Source organism: Hyaena hyaena, unplaced genomic scaffold (genome assembly GCF_003009895.1).
Source record: "Hyaena hyaena isolate Hyena2069 unplaced genomic scaffold, ASM300989v1 scaffold_289, whole genome shotgun sequence".
Taxonomy (NCBI): domain Eukaryota; kingdom Metazoa; phylum Chordata; class Mammalia; order Carnivora; family Hyaenidae; genus Hyaena; species Hyaena hyaena.
In genome coordinates this window covers 1,322,674-1,348,560 of record NW_024080920.1, presented here as the reverse complement: position 1 = coordinate 1,348,560, position 25,887 = coordinate 1,322,674, and the positions used below count along the sequence as shown (strand labels likewise).

Here is a 25,887-nt window from a genome sequence, read left to right as displayed (position 1 = left end):
TCCTTTAAAAAGCCTACGGCGCGACCCCTGGTTTCTGCCAACAGACATGGGAATCAAGGGGGCACTCTGGAATAAGCGCCTTCTTGTCCCCCCCGCCCACCTCAGTCATGATAACCTGAGTCCAGGCTTCCCCTTCTTCACCCAAGGCCCTCCGGCAGCTTTGCATCTCGCTTCCTTAGGGAAGGATATTTGTCTTGGGCAAAGGTAGCAACTGTAAAGCCAGTCATCTGGGGCAGAGCACCAAGGTCAGTGCCCACGATTAGCGGATTTTCAGGTGGCACCCTCCCCACTTGGCCAGCCCTCACACTCAAAATCTCCAGGTGCATGCTGGACTCACACCACCATCCTCAGCCACCTCCAGAGCAAGATGAGGTCAAGTTTGGCCACGTGGACCTGCCTCCTTTTTAAACAATTGTGGTAAAGTGTGTCATCTTGGTCTTTTCAGGCTGCTGTAACAAAAACAGCATAGACTGGACAGCTTATCAACAACAGAAATTCATTTCTCACAGTTCTGGTGGCTGGGAAGTCTAAGATCAAGGTACTGTCAGATTTGATGTCCGGTAAAGGGCTGCTTCCTGGTTCACAGACTGTGCCTTCTTGTTATAACCTCACATGGTGGAAGGGATGAGGGAGCTCTCAAGGTCTCTTTTATGAGGGCATTAATCCCACGCCTGTGGGTTCTGTCTTCATGACCTAACCACCTCCCAAAGGCCCTAGCTCCAAATACCATCATATTGGGAATAAAGTTCAAACATGAATGGGGGGAGGCACAGTGAAATGTATCATTTTAACCACTTAAGTACACAGTTCTGTGGCATTTAGTACATTCATATGGTGCAAATATCACCACCATCCATCTTCAGAACTTTTTCATTTTTTTTTTCTTAAGTAGTTTATTGTCAAATTAGTTTCCATATAACACCCAGTGCTCATCCCGACAAGCACCCTCCTCCATGCCCATCACCCCCTTCCCCTCCCCCCACCCCCATCAGCCTTCCCTTTGTTCTCAGCATTCAAGAGTCTCTCATGGTTTGCCTCCCTCCCTCTCCCCCACTATTTTTCCCTTCTCCTCCCCCATGGTCCTCTGTTAAGTTCCTCCTAATCCACCTATACGTGCAAACATACGGTATCTGTCCTTCTCTGCCTAACTTATATCACTCAGCATAACACCCTCAAGGTCCATCCACATTGCTACACATGGCCAGAGTTCATTCTTTCTCATTGCCATGCAGTATTCCATTGAATAGATAAACCACATCTTCTTGATCCATTCGTCAGTTGCTGGACACTTAGGCTCTTTCCATGTTTTGGCTATTGTTGAGAGTGCTGCTATGAACACTGGGGTACATGTGCTCCTACGCATCAGCACCCCTGAATCCCTTGGGTAAATTCCTAGCAGTGCTATTGCTGGGTCATAGGGGAGTTCTATTGTTAATTTTTTGAGGAACCTCCACACTGTCTTCCAGAGGGGCTGCACCAGTTTACATTCCCACCAACAGTGTAGGAGGGTGCCCGTTTCTCCACATCCTCGCCAGCATCTAGAGCCTCAGAACTTTTTCATTTTCTACAACTATAACTCGGTACTCACTGAACACTAACTTCCATTTTTCCCTCTACTCACTCTCCCCTACAGCTCCTGTCAACCTCACTTGACTCTCTGTCTTTATGAATTTGACTACTTAGGTACCTCATATATTGGAATCACATATTATCCATCCTTTTGTAACTGGTTTATTTCACTTAGCATAATGTCTTCAAGGTTTATCTATGTCATAGTATTTGTCAGAATTTCCTTCCTTTTTAAGGCTGAATGATATTCCACTGTAGGTATACACCACATTTTGTTTATCCGTTCATGTCTGATAGACACTTGGGTCATCTCTACCTTTTGACTATTGTGAATGAGGCTGCTGTGAACATATGTATACAAGTATTCAAGTTCTTGCTTTCATTTCTTTTGGGTATATATCCTGAAGTGCAATTACTGGATCATATGGCAATCTCATGTTTAATTTTTTGGGGCATCACCATGAAATTTTCCATAGGTGCTACACCATGTTACATTCCCACCAGAAGTGCATGGGGGTTCCAATTTTTCCACATTCTCAACAACGCTGATTTTGTTTTTTTGTTAACAGCCATCCTAAAGGGTATAAAGTGTGGTCTTTATACCTACCTAACGGGTATCTCAGTGTGGTCGATTTGCACAGCGCAGGTAGGGCTGATCCTGCTATTTTTATAAATGAAGACTCAGAGATAAAGTGACTTCCTTCAAGGTGACAAGAAGGGTTAGCCTCAGGGACAAAAGGAAACCGAGATCAAGGTACTTCCTACTGGGGGAAGGGCAGAACTATGGGGAAACCAGAGGTGGATTCTGAGAGCAAGTCCTAAAACAGAAGAGCAAACCGAGGACTCAGAGAGGGGAGTCCACCTGCCCAGAATTACACAGTGAGAAGGCAGAAAGAGCCAGAAGTAATGATCATTGTTTATATGGCTTTTCCCTGGTCAGCTTCCCAGACCTCCTGCCTGGTGAGCTGGCACACATCTTGCTCAAGGGCAGACGTCCTTATGGTGCCATGTCCCTGTGGTTTCTGGCCTACTGACCTTGTCACTACCCATAACAACCATGCCCCGAAGACTCTGCCTCACAGCCCGGGTACAGGTCCCTGAGCCCAGATGCAGGCAACAGCCACATTCCCTGCCCGGGGTCTCTGCCAGAGAAGGAAATGAGGCTTGTCTGGCATGACCGGCTCAGCCAGACGAACCTCATTTCCTTTCTGACAGGGTTAATAAGTTCCAGTTCTAAGAAATCGGCCCCTAGGAATGTCCAAACTCTCACCTCCTGGAATAAACAAGAGGAGGGGAGACTGGAAGTGTGGTGGACACTTGGTAACACTTAGAACTTGGACATCTTCTCATTTCCTTGACTGCTCCCTACACACAGCTTCCCTCTGTCACCAGTGGCAAACACTCCTGCTTTCAGGAGGTTCCGCTCACATACCTCCACAAGTACCCAGCGACCTGGGCACCACCGCCTGCCTCCAAAGGATATTTGTAAGTCAGTGATTTGGCATTCAGGTCACATTCTCCCAGGTCACATTCTCCCATGTGTAGGAGGGTCAGGTGCCCACCCAATCCACACTGCATGCCTCCTGGGCTCTGCCTGGCTCAGACTTGGTCTGGGTCCATGTGAAGTGGGAGACTGGAGACAGAGCACATCTCAAGGAAACCGCCAACCACAGAAGCCTGTCTGCAGCCCCCTTCCTCCTGCCTTCATCCCTTCCTGACTCCTCGGAGCCCACGATGGAGGTTCAAACCTTCTTCTTCCTCAGTGCTGCCATTCCAAACACTTTTGCTCAGGTGAGGCAGGGAAGGGAAGGGAAAACACCACTGGTACCTCCAGATTTGGAGTGGTCACGTCACAGCACTAGAAGAAGCAACAGTAGGATTTGAACCCAGGCACTCTGGTCTCTCATAGGCTCATGTCAGATATGTTAGCAAGTCAGTATGTATGTATGTGTGTGGATATGTGCATCTTGGGGACAGACAGGTGCTCTACGTACCAGACTTCACAGCTTGCAAAGGCAGCACTTTGTTGAAAGGACCAGAGTCTCCTGTTTGAAGGTCAGATCTGAGCCCAAGGCCACCTCTGTTCAGGTCTGAGGCCCCTAGGGATTCTTCCAGCAGTCACAAGGATGGGCGGGGACAGCCAGATGCTGTCATACAGTGCTGCCCTTACTGCTCCTGTTTCCCAATTGGTCCCACATTCACAGCTCCATCAGCCTGGACAGGAAAGGTGCCTCTCATTCACACTGGTCTCCTCTGACACATTTCTTTCAGGTGCCAAGTCAATCCAACCAGCGCATTAAGAGGTTGCTGGTGCCTGATCCTGGGGCCACTGAGGAGGTGGCACACAGGGTACTTACTGTCTCAAGTTGCTGAGTCACAACTAAAACCCTGTAGAACGTCTGTTCAAATTTCCTGGAGCTGACAAGAAATCTTACTCTGTACAGTACTATTGAAGTTACACTGTGAACACCTTGTGTAAACGGCTCTGAGAAGGATCTAGGAACTCTCGTGGCAATTGCGGAATACAGCAGAACGTGGCCAGAGAACTGCTAGGGGAAATTCTGTTTTGAAGTGGTACTAGCTACTATGCAGTAAGTAGCTGTGAGGTGCCAGTCATTATTTTAGACCCATCATCTCTTTTAAGCCTTGAAAAGTCTCTATGTGCTATCATTTCCATTTTACAGATAAGAAAATGAGGCTCAGCCTGGGAAACCGATTCCAGTGAGGCGTGTGGAGCATAGTCAGGTGAGGTACCACCGCCTCCCCCCACCCCCAGCCACGACCTACCCCCTCCTTGTGGCAGGCCTCTGCTCCTCTGATCCTGCCAGCAGGCAGTCCCAATCATTTCCCTCCAGCCCCGGAGAGCCCAGACCCCTCAAATCAGAAAAGAAACCACCTGAGGTTACAAAGATAAGGTCATTTATTCACGTTATATTACTGGATTTTAAAGACAAAAATACAGTTCTGTTTTGAACACCAAGGTCAGACATTTCCCCCCCCCCACTTACAATGGTAAACGCATACATTTGCATACATGGGACATCAAAATAGACAGCACGACAGGTCTGTGGGACAGGAGAGCTGCCACCCTGGCTGAGTGGGGCACCCCACGCCCAGCACTGAGGTCAGCAGAGACCCTGCCCAGACTGAGCGCCAGCACCAGCATTTCCTCTACCCTCTCGTGCCACCTCTGCCCTCTAATCTTTCCCAAAGGCCACTTTACGGGGTCATCAGCAACAGGGTGGACAGAAACAGAGAAAGACACGGCACATAACAACTTCATGGTGACACCTTCCAGGTGAAGGAAATGCTCTCTGAACCCTCAGCCCTCACCGACTCAGGGAGGAAGGAGGACCTGAAGCATCTTATGAACCAGGCAAACGTCCGGGCCTAACCTTGGGCCCAAGTGGGCTCCATGAGAGCACCAGAAGGTCAGCAAGTGGGGAACAGGTGAAGCAGAATCCCCCTTGGTTCTGAGAATGAACCACATACTTGACTATTCCAGTGGAACATGAAGGAAAGTGTAACAGGAAAACAGGAGGGGGGGAAAAAAGTCAGAATTTTTTTTCAAGAGTAAGGTAAATAATAAAGAAGTTACCACCCAGGATATTTGTCTCTTTTCTTTTAAGGCACTTTGGAAAAGTCAGGATCTGGGGACAGAGAGAGGGGGAGGCCTTCTTTCTTTGTACTTCCCCAAACTCCCTCTCAGGGTGGTTATTCTTGGTTCCACTGACACCGCTGTCAGGGAATGGGGGGCTGAGAGAAAGAATACTCCTCGCATAGCCCAGATGCCTCTGCAGTGGAAAGTAATTTCAACCCAATACAAAGGCTTCTGGAAAAAGAACCATGGTAGCATCCAAGATGCTCAAAGCAATAAAGGCACAGGTAAGACCAGGGCACCAGCTCCACATGGCGAGCTGGTTCCCAGGAGGCTGGCATGGGGCTCTGGGCTGCCACCAGCTAAAGGGTCAACTCTGGGTTCAGACAGCTGACTCTTTTGCCCATAGCCCAGGCTGGACCCGACAAGGGTGGCCAGTAGTAGCGACTGCCTTGTGCATCTCACCCCAGGCAGACCTTGACCTCTCCCAGCAGAGGGGGTTCTGGGGAAGACACCCCTGTGGATCAGCCTCCCTGAGTGGGAGCACCTGCTAAAAACCTGAGGGGGACTGGGAGGCTTTAGGCACCAGAGTGGTTGTGGGGGAGTATGGGAGGGTTCAGTTGAACTTTCTAGATCTCTAATTAAAAGGCACATTCATGCTGGAGAATGAATAGTCTGTTTGACCCTGAGTGCCACAGGCAAGTTTTAGGGAACAGGCAAGAGGCAAAGGAACAAAAATGGGGAGGAAGGAAGGAGAAAGGCAGCAGGAAGGAGGAAGGGGGAGGAAGGAGAACGGGTCCAGCAAGGTAGGCCAGGCAGTGTGCCAGCACAGAGAAGGAAGTGGCCCCTGGACTCCATGGTGCCCAGAGTAGTGATTTTCTCTCCCTCCCCAGACTAAGGGCCAGTAAGCAACCTGATTGCTATCATTTACAACTCCACGGCCTACGGCCCTAAAGGGAAGTTCCAAGGGTCAGTGGGAAGAGAGGTTGTGAGGTTCCCTCCCACCTGGGGAGGGTAAGGAGGTGGGGCACTCCGCCTGGCAGACCTAGGCCTTTGGCTTCCCCAGAGGTCTAGCAGGATAACTCTGACCAGGGAGGTCTTGCCCTCAAAGGGCCCAAAGGTCATTTTGCTTTTTACAAAACCTGACCTGCCTGCCAATTCAGAGGTCCATTCATGGCCAGTACAGCCTATGCTATTTTTTCCACTAAAAACTGCTCAATCCCCTCCCTACATTTAAAACACCACAATAAAAATACATAGGAAATTCAAGTTTATATAGCATGCTCAGAAAAATAAATTGCCATGATTTAACACTAAACAGCTATGCAAATCTGGGTCAACACAAAATCAAGCTAGATCATAATAGAACCCGATTTGTTCTCTCTTTAAAATACTACAAACTTTTTTTAAAAAAAGTCTTTACATTCAGAAATCAGACAATCTGGAGAAAGGCCACTGAATTTGAGGACACTCAAGGCTTTTGCTGATGGCTAACGTTGCCTTCGAATTCATACGTTAGCAGGGCAAAAGGTCAAAGGCTCAAGTTTTAAAATTCTTTTGCTAAGACATACGCACACAAGTGATTGTGGTAGTTGCATACTGCTCAAAGGTGGGGGAGGAGTAAAATGAGAATGGTTGAGATTGTTTTTCTGTTAGAATATGCAAACAAAAAACATCACACCAATCCGATTTCAGCAGCACTCTCCGATTTTTCATAAAGTAATAAGAATACCACAATTTAAAGCGAAATTCTTACCTATTTCACAACAGATTAGCAATTTATCACTGGGAATGAGTCCCACAGTCACCAAATTTGGGGCTGTGTACTGATTCTTTGGGGTGACACTGTGGACATGCCGAGAATCCCCCAAAGGCTGACAGTTTCTACGTTTACACACACCTTGTAGAGCTAAGAAGTCACATGCCGAACCAAGTTGGGGGCAAAATATCCCACTCGTCCTGGTCATCTGGAAAGGCATCTGAATGATGACTGGAGGGGGCCTATCACTCTGATTGTTAAGAATGAAAGGGACCGGCCCAGAAGATTGGCAGAGACGCACAGCTGAGGTCCTGGCCATTTTCAGGTCTCTTATTAGTGTACCAAAATGCTAGCTCGGTGTCCCGATGTCCACTGTGATTTTGGTATACAACGGGTTTTTCTCTATGTCCAACACCTCATAACGGAGTGTGTTCAAACCATCAGAGAGCATTGTCTCCTTTGTATGTGCAATTCGGTCAAACCTACAAGGAAGAAACAGGCAAAGGGTTGCTGTCGAAACAAAAATCTTAAGGGAAAAAAACCATTAAACACTTGTCCTTCATTGCCTCCCACCCCCCACCCTGCCACCTAGTCTCCTCTACCCCATTCATGTACAGATCCCTCCTTTTCCCTCGAGGCTTGCAGCCCTCTTCAGAGCCTCATTCCCATAGCCTACCCCACGTGAAAGGGGAAAGAAGGAATGTAAATGAACACAGAACACACCTCTGAGGATTGGGTTCATTTTTCTTGTCTCTTGAGTGGCGGATCATCCGGCACTTGCCAACCACAGCATTTGGGCGAGATACAGACATGCCTCTAAAAACTAATCTGCAAGGAGGGAAGGGACAAGTCATCACTGAAGAGCGCCTTAAGGCTTGGGTCCGACAGCCCCAGACTGTTGCCCCATCGGCCATCTTGTTCACTGTTCTCACTCAGTCGGTACCTCAGCTCACTGTGACACTAGTTTAAACTCACACTAATTCCCCGTGTCCTTTGACCACTGATTCTGTGGTTTGTGTTCGGGAGTGTTCTGTGCCGGGAACAGGGAGTGTCTGCCCTCACAGAATTTACAATGCGGACTTGGAACATAGGGCCATCAGTGCCAGGATAGAGGTGAGGAGGGGAGGTAGTGGCGTGGAGCACAGGAGAAGCTACTCACTCTACCTGAGCAAGACTAGGCAGAGCCAGCTGTGAAGACAAATGGGTGCCTGCAGAGCATTTAGGGCAGTCAGGACAGCACAGGCAAAGGCAGGGAGGCAGAGCACATGCAGGGCCCTTGGGGAGCAACAGAAGGTTCTGGGGACTGCTGGAAAGAGTCTGGGATAAGAAGTGGCCAGAGATGAGGCTGGAAAGAAGGGCGAAGGCTAAATCATGGAGGCCTTCTCAGAGCTTTTCACATCCCATTTTTTAGATCAGTGCCAGTGTCTGAAAGGGGTAGAATATACAGTTTCCCAAAGGTTTTTGGCCAAAGGGAAGTCTCTCTGATAAACAATGTTAAGAATGAAAAGCAGAGAACAAGACTAGAGGCAGCCAGAACAGGGTGGAAGATTCTGTGTAGTCTGGAGGAAAGGAATGAGGACAAGTTGGTTAAGCAGGAGTACAAGTTGGTTAAGAAGCAGAGTGAGCTGGTCCTGGATAACTTAACGTTTTCTGGCCTTGTCTTCCCCAGCGCAGATTCAGTGCCTGGCATACAGCGAGTTAGGTCCTTTATCTTTCAAGAAAGCTGTTCCACCAGCCCCCCATCCTTCTAGTCCCCCCCACCCTTGGGTGTCCATCCTCAGTGCTCCCTTCCCACTCATCTTCTTAACTGCTCGGGTCTGTGGTGTCACATCAGCCCCTAACACCATCCTGTGGGCCTGAGGTTTGCCAAGGTGGTGCTGTGTCAGGGAGTTTGTTTCTGTCTGGACCCCTTGTCTGAGGCTTCAGTGTCCTACCCCTCAGGCCTATGTGACACAGTGCTGTCTGCTGAAGATGCCTGATAATCAATCTGCATTCTCTAAAACTCAGATTTTCTTCCAGGTCGATAGTAAAGACCTGGGTCTGTGGCAGGTTCTCACACAAAGCTAAAACTGACTGACGTGGGTCCTGCCCTGACAGACACCTTCTGTTAATTGATCATATTAACGTACTCCAATTTGGGAAGGTGCTAGGGTATATTCTGATATCAAGCTCAGTCACAAGCTCAGACCGGCTCTCAGAGGGAGAAGGTACTTCTTATCTGGAGACAGCAGGGTTGAAGTCTCCACTGTCAGGGACAATAGGGCAGATGTGGTTTCAAATGCCACCAGGGTTTCTTTTGTTTTGTTTTCTCTTTCTTTTTACCATCTGCAAGGACAATGTACATGATAAAGGGGCCCTGGGCTGTGGATGGGGCAGGCGGGGCTGCCAGTGGTTGTTGGGGCTGGGTGGGTCCACAGAAGTTTATATTATACTGTGCAGTCCTCTTTTGTGTTTGTTAAAAATATTCCAAAATAAACAGCACAGAGATTTTGTAAAGGAACTTAGGATCCTGCCCAAAGAAACTTGTTTCATAATCAAACGGGACCACAATGAGATGCTGAATTTTTGCAAAGGGCATGTTTACTTCTTCAGGACAAAATGGAGTGTGGGATAAATCAAAGTAAACCCAACCCTTTACTTGGTTCTCATTTTGTGCGTTCCAAGGCTAATGCAAAAATCACAGAAGCTAAACTTCCTAAAGACATTTTCAGCACCTATAGCACCTACAGCAGGGCACACCTAAGAATTTGGGCCGAGTGGGGACTCCATGCCTCCCAAGGGTCAATCTTGCAGAATAATCAGGCACTGATTGAAAAACTGGAAGTGAAGGGAGACAGGGAAGAAAGAGATCTAAGTCAGGAAGATTACCTGTTAAAAATGTCATCATCTTCACCTCCCCAGCCCCAATAATTATTCGGAAATCCATTGATGGTGAGAAACTGCTGTTTACTTAGAGCAGAGACACCTCCAAAATACTGAACATAAGGTAGGCTAGGGGGAAACACAAACACACACACACAAGAAAACCAGTGGTTAGTAAGTTTTGACTTTCAAAATAAAATATGCTCAAAGCACAAACACTTCTAAAGTTATTTTTATTCTCTGGAACTTTTTAATTGGGAATTTATAACTTTCTTGGTTCTGTTTTCATATCAGGTTCAGATTGTTGTAGAGAAGACACAGAAATAAAAAAGTAGAATCTTGCTCTTTCTAAGAACATTGTGTTGCTTCTGTGGTTACCTGGAAAATTAGTCACTGACAAGAGCCTAAGCCCACTTCTTGTGCCCTATTCAGGAATCTGCTTCCCCTGTGTCCTGATCCTGCATGAAATGCTTATCCAGGAGGTCCTGGAAACAGAGACTATAGTAAAGCTTCCCGGTGCCCACCCTGTCATGCCCTCCCTTGCCACCCTCAGCCCATCTACCAGTCTAACTTTCATTCTTCCACAGGTATACTGGCTTGAACATTCACCCCAACAGTCAAAACAGCATTTCTGAAAATTTGCTAAAATAAAATTTTCTAGGAAATTTCTACCACATCCCAACTTGGCAAAATGCATAATGGTGAATCTATTTTTGACACATTTTCAAGCAGCAGGGCATCTGGGCTTTCATCTTTCCACACCTTTTTGTATTTTACTGTTTTTTTTTTAAATGCTTATTTATTTATTTTGAGGGAGTGTGTGTGTTTGTGTTAGTATGAGCAGGGGAAACACACTGAGAGAGCGGGAGAGTGAGGATCCCAAGCAGGCTCCAAGCTGCCAACGCAGAGCCCGCAGAGCCCAACACAGGGCTTGATCTCAGGAACCGTGAGATCACAACCTGCGCCGAAATCAAGAGTCAGAAGCTTAACTGACTGAGCCACCCAGGCACCCCTATATTTTACTATTTCAATGGTTATGTCATGGACTCCTGAAGGATGCAGACGGAGCACCAATGAGAAAAGTTAACACTCAGGTCATGCCCAGAAGCCAGGCAAAGGCTTTCCTAAGGGTCCTTTAAAGGCTGTGGCTTGGGATGACCTTGTATGTGGCACTAAACCACACTTGGGCTCTTACTAGAATCCAAAGAGACTAAAATCCATCACACGAATTAAGGAAAACTAACTCATACTTCAAGGGGGAAGTCAGCCAAACCATATAGAGCACATGAAAAAAAGGTGCAATGATTATTTTCAAATACATTCAAGACATCAGACTATATGTATTTGAAGATCTGGGAGGGCCTGCTTTAATGAGTCAAAGGTAATCTATTTATAATTAGGTGTCATCAGTTAGGTGCCCAGTTACCCACCTTTGGGCACACATCACACAACAGTCTGCAACTGATTACAAGTGAGGGTTTGAACCAGGTGGCCAGGCCAATAAGGTTTGTCATGATCAGTGTTTTTACAAAAAGGGACTCTTCGTGACCTCACGGGGAAGTGAGTGCGGAGTTGATGAGATTCAGTTTGCTGTCTGTGCTGCTTTCTCTGACCAACCACCCCATTCCCCAAGCCTGACCAGTTCTGGGTAAAACAAGAACGGTGCTGTGCCAAAGAATGAGGTCCTTACCACCATGCTTCAGGGGGAAGAATTAAGAGGCAACAGGGTTTGAACTTATGTCTCTTAAAGAGAAGATACACAAACAGGGAAGAGGGGAGGTAAGATGGGAGGGTACAAGGTGACGTCTACAGTCGAATTCTCCTCACAGTATTCTTAGTTTCATCTCACAGCTCTCACTGCCCCCAGCAAGGGAAGACAGAAAGAAATTATGGGAATGAAAGGAGTCTGAAAGAAAGAATTCATATCTAAACCAGGGGACTGCCGATTGGCACAGGCATGCCACACCAGGCGGGGCGCCCAAGCCAGGAATGCCTAGCCCACGGGGTCTGCAGCACAGCTTCCTGGAACTTCAAACTAACTTGGAGCAAGGAAGGAAAGGTCTGTTTACTCAACTGATAGGTGATTTAAAACAATTCTATATTAATATAAACAGGGGTAATTATGGAACAAAATGCAGATTTATTTTTTTTAAGATTTTTAAAAAAAGGAGGGACACTTGAGTGGCTCATTTGGTTAAGCATCCAACTTTGGCTCAGGTCATGATCTCACGGTTCGTGAGTTCAAGCCCCGCATTGGGCTCTGTACTGACAGCTCAGAGCCTGGAGCCTGATTCAGATTCTGTGTCTCCCTCCCTCTCTGCCGCTCCCCTGCTCATGCTCTGTCTCTCTCTGTCTCAAAAATAAATAAAACATTTAAACAAATTTTTAAAAAGAAAAGGACTCCAAGGCTATTTTCCAACCATGACCTTATGGTTTGGATTATACCATTGCTCATGGAATCAACTGGCCTCCTCACTAGGGGCATTTTGGTGGAAAAGTTTGGGTCCTCATGATTAAACAGAAGCCTGTGCTCTGCAGGGAAACAGTATCATGTTCCTTCTTAAAATACCAAGGTATAGCTGCCAAGGTACCCAAACTCAAGAATCTACTAGGGAAAAATGAGTCCAATTTGCTTCCCAAACTGTGTGGGGAAAAGGATAGAAGAAAGCAAGGAAATACGGCATCTGTTTGGAGCCTAAAAGTGAAAGCTACCCCAAACATAAAAACTCTTCTTGCCTGGATATGCAGAGGTAGTGGTGTTTCTGAACTTTACTTTTTTCCTCAAATAATTACAGGCTTTGGGCTTAAAAAGCACCCAGTCCTCTGAGGAAGAATTCTTCCTCCAAAACCTAAACAGATACTCCTGGGCCGGAGAAATTGCATTTCTTAGTCACCATGTAAGAGTGAAACATGTTTTCTGCAGTGGTGAACATCTCTTACCTAAATCCAAACTTATCCATTGCTACAGAAATGTGCCGTGGCTGTGAAAAACACCTGTAGGCGTTATGATCATTCATTGGAATGAGGTCCACGTCGCTAAACACAAAGCAGTTGTAGTCATAGTCCTTCAAGGCCTCTTGAAAGCCAATGTTGAGGAGCTTGGCACGATTGAACATGGTTTCTCCAGCCTGGGGTAGAAACAAAAGAAGTGATATCAGATGCCATAAGGCCAATGAGCAGGACACTCCCAGGGACTGGTGACTTTGTGGACTACATGTGATCATTAGTTCACTTATTTTTCTGCTCTCACTTTACAAATCAGTACAGAATGGCATGCCCTGAGTCTGCAATCCCACTTCTAGGAATTATCACGTGCGACTTGCAAATATGTGAATATGAACAACTTGCTCATCATAGGATTTTCTTCACAGCAAAAGATTGCAAGCAGTGACATAAGCATTGCTAGGGAATTAGTTAAATAAGTCATGTAACATCCATATAATGGAATAGAGATGTTCAAAAAAAGAAGGCAGCTCTAAAAGGAAATGATCTCCAAGATAGTATTGTTAGGTGAAAAGGCATTTAGACCTATGTGTCATATATTTACATACTGTATTATAGACTAATTCCCATGAAGACACCCAGGAAACTGGTACCTATGGGATTTTTTTCCCCTCTCCCATCTTTGTATGGTTGACTATGGTTTGTTCACCACATTGTGTGCCTTCCAGGTGTCTGTCATTAAACTAGGTACCAGAGAAATATGGTGAACCCAAGTCAATCTCTGCCCTCATGGTGCTCACAACGTAGGGTGGGAAGCAGTGTGATACACACTATGATAGAAATAGGGTGTATGAGAGAGAAGAAGACACATACTTCAGGATGCTAACCACTGGGTCCTGAAGCACCAAGTCTGTTGGTACAAAGGTACTTCATATTTTATTTACTATCGTGTTTATTTTCAGTCTCCCCCACTAGAATAGAAGCTCAATAAAAACTGGAATTTTTAACTTTTATTTACCCAGTGCCTAGAACACTTACTGGCATGCAATAAGAGCTCAATAAATAAGGCTGGATGGATGGATGGATGGATGAGTAGACCAAAAGATGGGTTTCAACAAAACATGGCAGATGGCAATTCTTCTGGGAAGCTTCAACCACAGGGTCACCACCATGGGGCTCTGTCCTTACCAACTCGCACAACTCCAGGGTAGTAAGAACAGTGAGAGCATCAACACTGCCACTCTTACACTTAGCAGTCCACAAGCCCTTCCATACGGGTATTCTCTTCCTGGGCAGATTCCTCCCACCCATGCTACGAAGGAACTAAGGCACACAAGTGACACAGCTGGTGCTGGACACAACACTGTGGAGTCCTCATTTAGTGCTCCTTCTCAATATCTCTTGGGATCATCAAGATCGGGGCCCTCTACTTTGGGGGAAAATATATATCACAAGGGCCTACAGTGGCTACACAGTCTAAAGGTGGGATACCCAACATCTACTCTCCAGGCCCCCAAGAGAAGGTTTGGAAACTGGTGCCTGGGTGAGTACAGAGCATATGGACGGTGCCACAGCCGCCCAACCTCAGGAGAGTGACTCACAGATACAAACCACTTAAGAAACACAAGTACCAGGAAGTCAGAAAGAGCAGACAAGAGAAGAGTGAATGAATTAAGGAAACATTTTACACAAGAGCTCCTTTCTTCAGCCCATGACAAAGCTTTCTAATCATGCATGGTGAAAGGAGAAGGCCAAGCCCAACGGCACACACTTGTGTTCTTTGCTTTTCCCCATCAGTTAAGAGTCACTCAAAATCCTGCCTTCAGCTAATTCTCTGTAAATCTTGAGGCAAAAAGAAGTTCAAAGTTTAGAAACCAGACATGAAAACTATAAAGCTGTTATAATTACTATTATAATTACAGCTCATTGCTAAAATTAATTGGGAGATATGACATGCAAGGCATAGGATAAGTGTCTGACATTCATGTAAACATCTCAACAATCTTGTAACAACCTTCATCCCAACCCAGATTTACTTCATTCTTGCCAAACCCTTCTATCTTCTGGCAATGGGGGGAGAGGCCTGCACCTGGTACTTTCCTCTTTGCTCCTCTAGCCCCATAAAGACCCTATGAGATAGCTTTCTCTAAATATCTTCAAACACAATTCAACCGCATTGAACACTTTTCCAACAAAGCCTTTTCACATCTGTGTAGCAGACTCCCAAGGATAGCTGCCCAATGCTCCCTTCTCTTGGTTCATTCTCTAATGACAAAGGCAGGGAGCTCATGATGGACATGCCCAAACCACAGGGCCTGGCCTGCTAACCATGACTATTTGAGTTAAGCAGATGTTTGATCTGAGACTATACTATGCATTTTTCCTCTCCTGGGAACTGCAAATTTGGAACCATGAATGGACACCTCTGGCACCATGCCCTAAGAGCAATGGCAGCATAGAGGAGAAACCCAAGGGAGCAGATCTATCCCTTTCCCCACGTGTGGCATAACAAGCTCCTTCAACTCAATACGGCACTTCACTGTCTGGTCCACACTTAGAATTAGTCAGGCAGTTTCCTAAAACAGCTTGAACTGTATATCACTCCTCTCATTCTGGCCTCACCTCTGTGACTCTGGAAGAGGGAAAAGGCAAGAATTCATTCTTGCAGGTGTAATTCCCTACCAGAGTCCTCAGGAACATCAGACCAGCTGAAAGGTAGACAAGGAAAGTATGTCTTCCCTTTCCTTCCCCTGGGATTATAGAAAAGTTAACCCTAGGCTTCTTTGGGTGAAATGGTGTAACACCTTGGGTAACTTTCCTGATGAGAAAGACAGACTCTGGCAAGCCTGCCAATCCCCACCACTAACAGAAGGGGTTCGTTCCTCTCCAGGGGATGGGAAGACACCCAACCCTCATTCCTGCCCCTTCTCATTGGGCAGATGCATCCAGTGTTTCTGCTACTTCATTCACTCTGGTAAATATTTATCAAGCACCACTACTGTCCAGCCTGGCCAAAAACACAGTTGTGACAGACACGTGAATTTTTATCCAGGAATGCCAGATTCTCTGCTCACTGGCAATGTAACTGGGCAAATCGCACCTCTCAGGCTCCATTTCCTCATTTGGCTATTTGGATGACAACAGGTAAGTTTTATTAAATTTGACAATGCATGAAAAGGCCTTTGTACATTGCCTGGCAACAAATGTTGGCTACTATCATTATTATAGGAGAAGGTCTTCCTGTCCATCTTGAACAGTCAGATCTTTCAAATTGTCTCCCAGAAATCCAATATGGAGACTTCTCCTTCTCTAGTGTTTGTGTGTGTCCTTCCCATAAATCCTGCTTCTCTGATGAGGGGATTTCTATAAAGGATTAGGGTTCAAGTGAGTGGCTCATACGATTGGAATCTTTATAGCAGCAGAAGAAAGAGAGACCTTTAGAGATGTATGATGTGTTTGGGAAGTCACACACGAAGAGGAACTGGTGCACTGAGAGCAGCGTTCCCTCTGAAAGGCTGAGCTTTAGGGGCGCCTGGGTGGCTCAGTCAGATGAATGGCCAACTTTGGCTCAGGTCATGATCTCATAGTTTGTGGGTTCTAGCATGGAGCCTGCTTGGGATTCTCTCTCTCCCTCTCTCTCTCTGCACCTCCGCCGTGCATACGTCTATTCTCCCTCTCTCAAGATAAATATTTAAAAAAAAAAAAAAAAAAGAGGGGCGCCTGGGTTGCTCAGTTGGTTAAGTGTCTGATTTCGGCTCAGGTCATGATCTCACAGTTTGTGGGTTTGAGCCTCACCTCAGGTTCTGTGCTGACAGCTCAAAACCTGAAGCGTGCTTTGGATTCTGTGTCTCCCTCTCTCTCTGCCCCTCCCCCACTCATTCTCTGTCTCTCTCAAGAATAAATAAAACATTAAAAAAATTACTAAAAAAGGGAAAAAAACCAGAACCCTCATATACTGCTGGTGGGGATGTAAAATTGTGCGGCCATCCTGGAAAACAGTCTGGTAGGTCGTCAGGTGGATAAACAAAGAAATACCACATGATCCAACAATTCCACTCCTAGGTATATAACTAACTGAAATGAAAACATGTCTACACAAAAACTTTTACATAACATTCATAGCAGCATTATTCAAAGCAGATAAAAAAGCAGAAACAACTTAAATGTCTGTTACCTAATGAACGGATAAATAAAATGTACTATATTCATACAATGCAATGTTATTCAGAAAAAAAAAAAGAATGAAGTACTGATATATGCTCTCACATGGATGAACCTTGAAAACATCATGTTAAATCAAAGAAGACAGTTACAAAGACGACAGATTGCATGAATTCATTTATATGAAGTGTCCACAATAGGCAAATCCATAGAGAAAGGAAGAATATTAGTTGCTGCCTAGGGCTGGGGGAATGAAGGGAGTTAGTAGCTAAGAATTATGGGGTTTGTTTTTGGTATAATGAAAATGTTCTGAAATTGACTGCAGTAATGGGTTATGAGATTTATCTTTTTCTTTTTTTCTTTTTCTAAGTAGGCTTCACGCCCAGCATGGACCCCAACATGGGGCTCACAACCTTGAGATCAAGACCTGAGCTGAGATCAAGAGTAGGACATTTAACTGACTGAGCCACCCAGATGCTCCAATTACATACTTTAAATAGGTGATTGTATGGTATATAATAATATCTCAATGAAGTGATTACCAAAAAGAAAGAAAAGCCAGCTCCAGAGACTGGAGAAGGACCAGGGGTTATATTTCCCCTCTTTCTCATATATTCATTTTTGTCATTTATTGGGTGTCTACTTCATGCTTAGCTATAGGGATACAGAAAAGGAAAAGACACAGGCCCTGCTTCTGAGCAGTTTGGAGTTAAAGAGGAATTGTAAGGGCGCCTGGGTAGCTCAGTCATTTAAGCCTCGGACTTCGGCTCAGGTCATGATCTCGCGGTGCGTGTGTTTGAGCCCCTAGTTGGGCTCTGTGCTGACAGCTTAGAGCCTGGAGCCTGCTTTGGATTCTGTATCTCCCTCTCTCTCTCTGCTCCTCCCCCACTCACACTCTTTCTCTCTCACTCTCAAAAATAAACATTAAAAAAAATAAAAGAGGCAGTTGTAATGGGATGATGTGGAGGTGGAGGGAGATACTGATCCAATCCTAAGAGGATTGGAGAGGGCTTCAAAAATGTCGGCCAACTTTAGTGGGAAGGCATGAGAAGAGAGTTCCTAGAAGAGAAGACATTTGTAAAGGCTGTGAGGAAAAAAGTACGTTCAAGGAGCTACAAGAAATACAGAATGGAGAAGCCAGATTAAGACAGGAGGGTGGATGTGGACCAAATCACACCAGGGAGAGGAAGGCTGGGACCCCTACTAAAGTACTCAGACTTTGTCTTTTATTTAGGCCATAGGGAGCCCTTGAAGGTTTTTTTTTTTTTTTTTTTTTTTTTTTTTTTTTTTTTTNTTCTAGGAGAGAGAGACAGCGTGAGCAGGGGAGGGTCATAGAGAGAGGGAGTCACAGACTGAAACAGGCTCCAGGCTCTGAGCTGGCAGTCAGCACAGAGCCCGACGCGGGGCTCGAACCCACGAACCGCGAGATCACGACCTAAGCGAAAGCCGGACGCTTAACCGACTAAGCCACCCAGGCGCCCCGAGCCCTTGAAGGTTTTAAACAAAGATTATGTTTTACGTGTACAAGGAGAGACTCCCCGCAACCGAAGGCAGGGAGATCCATTTGGAAGTTGTTTCGTGATTAAGGAGAGACATCATCAAGTAGAGAATGCCTTCCTCCAAGGGCTAAAGCAAGGGCTCCACTTTCCATTACATGGTTCACCTACTCTCTGGGCATGTGCACTGGGCCTGTAAGCAGCCTTCATGGGGCTTTTAGAATAGGTACCAGAGGGGTGCCTGGGTGGCTCAGTCAGTTAAGCGTCCGACTTCAGCTCAGGTCATGATCTCATGGTTCGTGAGTTCAAGCCCCGCGTCTGGCTCTGTGCTGACAGCTCAGAGCCTGGAGCCTGCTTCAGATTCTGTGTCTCCCTCTCTGTCTGCCCCTCCCCTGCTCATACTCTGTCTGTCTGTCTGTCTGTCTGTCTCTCTCCCCCTCTCTCCTTCTCTCAAAAATAAATATAATAAACATTTTAAAAAACTTAAAAAAAATAGAATAGGTACCAGCGTCTGGTCTAATCCCCAAGCAAATCCTGATTATGGCTAAGGCAACAGAGGCCTTCTCCTGATTTCAGCAAGACATGTGACCACCTGCGGAAGGCCATGGCTGCCCTTACCCAAGTCCTAACAGTCGCTAAAGGATTGGTTAAACCACCCACCCCCTTTACTGGATGTCAGGCCCATGTGGGTACACCAGTAGACATTTCCCCCAACCATGACAGCTTGGGGAGTGACCATACATGGCCCCTTCTCTGCCAAAAGACATGGCAATACTGAGGTTGGAAACAGCAAGCCGAAGCCAAGATTCAAAGAATCAGAAATTCCATGTGATGAGAGAGATAATTTTGTTTCCATACACCTGTCCCGGCCCATCACAGAGCCATACACACATGCCCCCTGCTCAATACCCACAGTAACCCACACGGTCTCAAGCCCATAGATCCAGAGGCAGATCTATGGTCAGTGGACATGTTTGCTGAAACTCCTCCTGTGTGCTTTTCTGTGTCCACTCAGACACTGACAGAAAAGGCCTAGGCCAAGTGGGTAGCAGGAAAGAGAAAGTTCTGGCCAGACTGAGTGATCCTGCTGCAGGGCTGGCCCACAGGCCTACGTGTGGACCTAGGGGTAGTAGACAAGCTGGCTGGGAGGTGATCCCCAGAGAATTGCCGGGTTTATACAAATGCTGAGTTTGTGGAAGGCTAATATCCACTCAGCCATGATTTCACAGCAATTGGGCCTCAGCTCTTAACCATAATAACATGGCAGCTTTGAACTTGGAAAGGGGCCTCAACAAAACCTCAGTCTGAGACTTCATTCAGCTCTTCACCCAGGGAGTAAAGGAAATGGGCCCTTCAGGGTCAGGGAGCTGAGGGGTTGGTGGCTCTCTGCTTGCCAAAGTAACTGGCAAGAGTGAGCACATAGCTGGCCTTTGCTGGACATAAGTCAGAAGCCCTAAGTTGCCTTCAGAGAGAACTGAGCAAATGAAACAGCCCAGCAGGGATTCTGAGTGAGGTGAGCCCAGAGAACAGGTTTTAACCCCCAGCTCCACAGGCATGGCAGTAGGATGTCTGCCTCCTTCCCTGGACCAGAGGCCCTGAGATCTGACTTTCTGCAGAAAAACACCATAGAAAATACAGGCTTCTCTTTCAGAAAGCAATCTGACCATTTAGACGAAGAACCATAAAAATATTTACACTGCTTCTTAACCCATAATTCCATATCTGAAATTCTAGCCTGGGAGGATTCTAAATGTGGAAGAAGCGACACCAAATTAGCTTCAGACTCAGAGATGTTCATTCCGGTGTTATTTACACTGGTTAGAAAGTGGAGGTTCTCTAAACACCTTCAAACTAGAGGAACAGCTAAGTTAATTATGGCAGAACTACATGCTCAACTACTCTGAGAGCATGGAAAGTGGTGATTATGAAGACTGAAATAACATGGCAAGATGCTGATGATATAGAATTTTAAGAAAAAGGCAGGACACAAAAGTATATACACATACAGTATGAGCTCAATTGTGGCTTAATTTTAAGGCAAAGTTATCTTAGACCTCTGCACAACAGGCTGGCTTCCAGCAACCTCAGCATTTGCAAGCAAGACCACAGAGACCATGATCTTGCCTGCGAGACCCCAGGGCCAGAGGATGGCATACTCTTAGGATTACTGATATGGCTTCCCCGTGACCATCAGGGCCTGGGCTGTGGGTTGAACTTGGGGCACATGGACATTACCAGGGGTGGCAGCAGTGGTGGCAGCAGCGGCAGCAGTCACAGCAGTGGTTAAGTCGGCACTCCTCTCTCTCTCTCTCTCTAGGAGGTGTAGGGCACAGAAGAGGAGGTAGGTGTAGAGTAAGAAGTAGATCACAGAGAGGAGCTCCTCCTTCAGCTTGCTTTGCTACAAACAGGATTAACAAGTAAAAGCAAACAACCCCCACTAGAAAGAAAAAAAAGAAAAAGAAAAAGACAAGAATGGACGCAAGGGAGAGAGATAAGGAAGAGAGGCAATGTCAAGGCTGACCCTTCTTGTTCCAGGGCAAAGGCAAATTCCTAATAAGCTGGCATTCCTTGTCATGAAGTAACAGGTGAGCAGGGAACATGATATTTCCTAGTACAACGCCCAGGGAGGCAATCCACGTGCTCTGTACACACTCCTCAGGAGCAAGGACCAAGCCACAGATAGGGAGAGGAAAGACACAGCAAGAGAAACCACCAATCACTGGGACAGCACACAAGCTCTGGTGGACACAGTGGGCACAGACATATCCAGCCTTCCTATAATGCTCCTGGGCCCCAGGATCCAGAAGGTCCCAGTGCTCAAGGAAGGGGGTTCTACAGGACAGGACTGGCCCTACCACCCCCGGGCCCCATTCCTGCACACATCAGTCTGGGCGCTGACAGCTTTAGGAGAAAACAAAAGGCAGGGTTGGGGGGGTGGGGGATGGTGAACAGACATGATCAATACAGAAACCAAACCAGTGAGGGTCAAAGGCCCAGGCAATTGTCCTCCATAAAGGGATGGACCCACGAGTCTGATTCACTCTAATTTATCTTGGCCCCATGCAGGAACCAGCTACTCAGTGCAGTGACAAAGATAAGCTGCTGAGGTATGGTAACAAATGCTCTCACTCACTGTCTCCAAACCTGGCCACACTTGGTTCCAGACAAGAAGCCTGGAACTATTTACAACAAGTGCACAGAAAAAATGGAAGAGGGAAAAAAATTCCATGTTCAAAGAGTCGTCAGGCAGGCCTCCGTCTGCTGTACCCCAAGGCTTTCAAGCCAGGATTTACCTGTCAGCATGACAACGGGGCAAGCCTCCCAGGGGGTTTTGAGGTGGTTACTCCAAAGCCAATACCTGCCTCTCATGACCCATAGGACTCACAGCGTTGTTGCCAAGTGGATATGGAGCTGTCTCCCAGTGACAGGAAGGAGTGTGTGTGGGAATGAACATGGAAAAGTAAGGCATTCCATAGGCCTCAGGTGATCTCTCTTCAAATTCCAGCTCTGCCACCTAGCCATCACGGGCCCCCGAGCAAGCTGCTTACCTTCACGAGCTTTCTCTTAGCAGGAACAATGAGAGTGCCCATTTGCCTCACTGGCAGGCTGGCAGGGTCAAAATTCAAAGTGAGACCATGAAAGAGGTCCAGTCCAAAGGACCATAAAGTTTTATGACCATCAATAACCAAGGGGCTAAAGTAGGTTCTCTGAATTTTTGCTAAAAAGCAAGGTCACCCTGAGGGCCATGCAGGTTGGCTCCCAAGGGTCATGACCTGGCCTGACTGGGAAAAGAGGCTTAACTGACAAGAGGAACAGACCTCACCAGAGAACCAGCACCAAGGGGACCTGAGGGTGAATGTTAAGTAAATGGGCAGGAGTCACAGGGAGCAGCTTCTAGCTCCAAACCCTGACTGAACGCAGTCTGGTGTCAGGGAGGCAGAGGGAGTCAGGCCTGAGGAGCCCAGGGTCTAGAGGCTGCAGGCAAGGGAGGGCATGCACACACGGAATCAGCCCTCACTCCTCACTAGATAGCATTGAGTGGCCCGGGAACACCAGGGAAGAAGTCAGCTCCACTCCAAGGCTTCACAGAGCTAATCGGGGCGGGGGCGTGGGGGAAGGTGCTTACATGGGGACTAGAAAAAGAGCCACTAGGGGAAGGAAGGAAAAACACACGGGGCAGAGGGGGGCAGCCTAATGAGAATACAGAGAATACTCTGAGAATACAGAGTATGTCTCAGTGAAGATGGAGAGCACAGTGTGGTTGTAGCATCAAGTATGTAAAGGAGGGCTGAGGAGGAAGTAGCTGCAGGTAGCTCATGCCTGGACTGTAGAAGGTCTCAGGTGCCAAGCTCAGGGTTTCCGACCCTTTAGACCCTTGGCTGTGGGCAGTGGGGACACACTGAAGGGCTTAGAGAGTGACCTGGTCAGAACTACAAAGATCTTGGGCAGCTGAGTGAGATCAGAAGCCCAAGAGGATATACAAACAGAATTGGAGAGACCAGACTGGGGCCCTGACTAACATGGTGATTACACACCTACCTGACCAACGAGGCTTGCATTCCTCACCTGTTTGGTAAGTTTTATGCCGGTTAATCTCACAAACATCCTCCGTTTCTGATGTACAGCTATGAGTACCAGGTGGTAAACTGTCTTCCTCTCACCTCGGGTGGTTCTGCAGTCTCCTTTCCTGCTTAAAGCATGAGGAAGTGCAGCACTCCTCACCTATCTACCATGACATCTTGCTACCCACCTCTGCACTGAGGTCCCAGTGTTGGACCCTGCGTGGCACATCTGCGCCACAGAGTAGCACTCTGGGCCCACGATGGCAGACGTGCCGGAACCCTAATGGGAGGCTGGAAGGCTGGTGGGCCAGGGCAGGAGGAGCGGTGGAGACCTGAGGATGAACAACAATCCCAAGCCTTCGCCACTCCCCCTCCACCCCATTTACTATGAGATGCAAGTTGTTCTGGTAATTAGAGGGGCCTAAACGAAACAGGAGTGGTTAATAGCTTAATATAGACAAGGATAGGAGCCACAAAGCCCATGACATCTCACCCTTGTGTGCAGAACTTGAGACACAACCCTACTCAGAAGAAGCTGTTAGGCTTGACATGGTCCCTAAGTCCCCTGAGATTCTGTTTTCTATCATTATCCAGTATCCTCTGACACCATCAAGGACAAACAAATGAGAGGGAGGGTCTTAATGCTGGTACTGAGTAGGGGTGAAGTAGGAGGCAGGGAGAACAGTAAAGAGTTCATTGCTATAACACTGGGCAAGGAAATAGGCAGGAAGAAAGGAGGGGTGAGTGGGGAGAAGGAACATAAAGCATGGCAGTTACAGTTAATCTCTACTACGGATCATGCCAGGTGCTTCACAGCCCCCTGTGTAAATACTAAAACCTTCCCCTCCCACCAATGAGGAAACGGAGGTCTAAGAATTCAAGCCTACAATCACTGAGCTGGGAGGTGGCAGAGCTGGAACTCAGGCAGTCCAAGCCTAAAGCTTGCTCCCAGCCCTTATAACCACCTTTGAGAAAGACTCAGAGGAAGGGACCAAATGGCCTAGAGGACAGAATTCGTGCTGATGCAGTGAGAGGGCACTAAGTGACAGGGATTGGAGTCTGAGATGCACCCTACTATTACTTTTATGACTTGCTACCAGTCACTTCCTCCCTCTGAGCCTCAGTTCCCTTGTGTGTGCAATAGAGTAGACATTTTCATACTACCTGGCCTCAGGGATCCAGGCAGATCCCAGCAAAGAATGAAGGGGAAGTTAAGGGTAGAGATGGGGATATGGATTCCACTTTAAGTAGAATAGTGCCATTGTGATCTGCTGTTGATGGGGGGATTGCATAGCAATTTAATGGGGCAGGAGGTTTTATTCTCAAAAACTTGTTGGAGAACCCTTAGAATAAATGTCTCAGAGGCCCCTCCTCCTTTAAGCAGTCTTTCTCTCCAATCTTAAATGGGGTGCACAGTGAATGAACGGTCAATATGACAGCAAGGTGTCTGAGGCAGGGAGATGAAAGGGCTTGAATACCATCAAGTTACACAAAGGTCAAAGCCAGATGCTACCAACTCCCTTTCTTCCTCTTTTCTATGTAACAACAAAACAGAAACAGAGGAAGTTCCTAATTTGTAGTTGGGGCATGTACCAAACATTTCCTCTTCTGCCTCTTTTCAAGGATTAGGTTTCCTATCAACCATTTTATTGTGTCCTCTTTATTGAGATCATACAGATGATATTCTGTACTGGAAAGGTAGAACAAACTTCTTTTCTTCATGATTTGCTTATCTGGAAGTCAGATCATTATTTTCCCAAAGAAACAATCAGGGTAGAGTTGGAGAAGAATAAATAAGATTAGCTGGGGGAGAGGGAGATGGGGGGAGGGGGGGGATTTCCTAAAATGTAAAGTTAACCCTTAGAAAAGGAAAAGATGGAGAAGAAAAAGACATGGTGGGGTGAGGGGCGGAGAGGGGACAGGGTGGAGACGATGACATTGACAAGATCAGAAGGGAAAAAAAAGATATAAATATGTTTGGAAAGCCAAAAATAAAATATGTACAATGCTAAGTTACAGGGGGGAAGAGTGGGAAGGGGGGCATGGTTTCCCAGTATCCCAGGGAAGTAAAGAGGTAGAGGGGGGAGGTGTTCGTTTAGGCCTGCTTTCCCCAAAGTGTAATTCATAGAACATTCATTGCTTGAGATGGCTCTTGGAAAAGCGATCGCTAGTCACTCAAGCTCAGGAATCACTGTGTGCTGAGTAGTCTTGGAGGTTGTAATGTACTCTAGTACACTAAATGCTCTGCACTAAACGCTCTGCAGGAATGAAGCCTGATTCCCATGTTCAATCCAGCATTTTCCAAATGCGTTTGGCCTCAGAGCCCCATTTCTGAAAGCACACTTTAGGCGAAGCCCTGTCTGATGCAGTGTCTGGTGTTAGCCAGCACAGTGGTGCCACACTGTCAGAGCTGGCCTGTGTAGTCAGCTGGTCTGGGGCAGCAGGAGCATGTAACTGGTATAAAACATTCAGAAACCTGCTGTTTTAAAACTGGGAATTTTCTATATAAATTGTATTGTAGGAATTTAAGTTCATGGCTAAATTTCACTGTTCCAATATTTGTTCTGACTATATAATTAAAAGGGGAAGTCTCACATTCACCTAAAATATAACATATCTCTACATTAGCATCTGTCCCTCCAGTCTTCCTTGGCCTCAGCCACCTAAAGTCAGAAACTCAGCATCACCACTAACTCTATCACCCTCTTTTATCCAAGTATATATTTTAATCTAATTTATATGTTATCTAGACCACAGTTGTCTAGTTCAGGCAGATTTGTGGGAGGCTATTAGATGCTTTGCATAATAAGATCTGATAACACTATCCACAGCGTATCACTTATCTACTGGTATAACTGTCAAAGAGAGGAAGGGGCTGTAGCTGGTATGGCTTGTTTTTAGTAATCCCTACAGGCCCCTGGTAATGGTGGCTTCCTC

General features: G+C 46.6%; 1 protein-coding gene across 1 annotated transcript in view; it reads right to left on the bottom strand.

Annotated features, from left to right (window-relative positions):
• Positions 1–5,068: 5,068 nt before the first annotated feature.
• B4GALT1 (beta-1,4-galactosyltransferase 1) overlaps positions 5,069–25,887 on the bottom strand; it is a 51,296-nt gene continuing 30,477 nt past the window's right edge. The window contains exons 3-6 of the mRNA XM_039247081.1: positions 12,729–12,916; positions 9,795–9,917; positions 7,650–7,754; positions 5,069–7,408 (exon numbers count right to left, since the gene is read on the bottom strand). Of these exons, the coding sequence (XP_039103012.1) occupies positions 7,276–7,408; positions 7,650–7,754; positions 9,795–9,917; positions 12,729–12,916 (549 nt within the window). The 3' untranslated portion in view covers positions 5,069–7,275. The remainder of the gene's footprint in view (positions 7,409–7,649; positions 7,755–9,794; positions 9,918–12,728; positions 12,917–25,887) is intronic.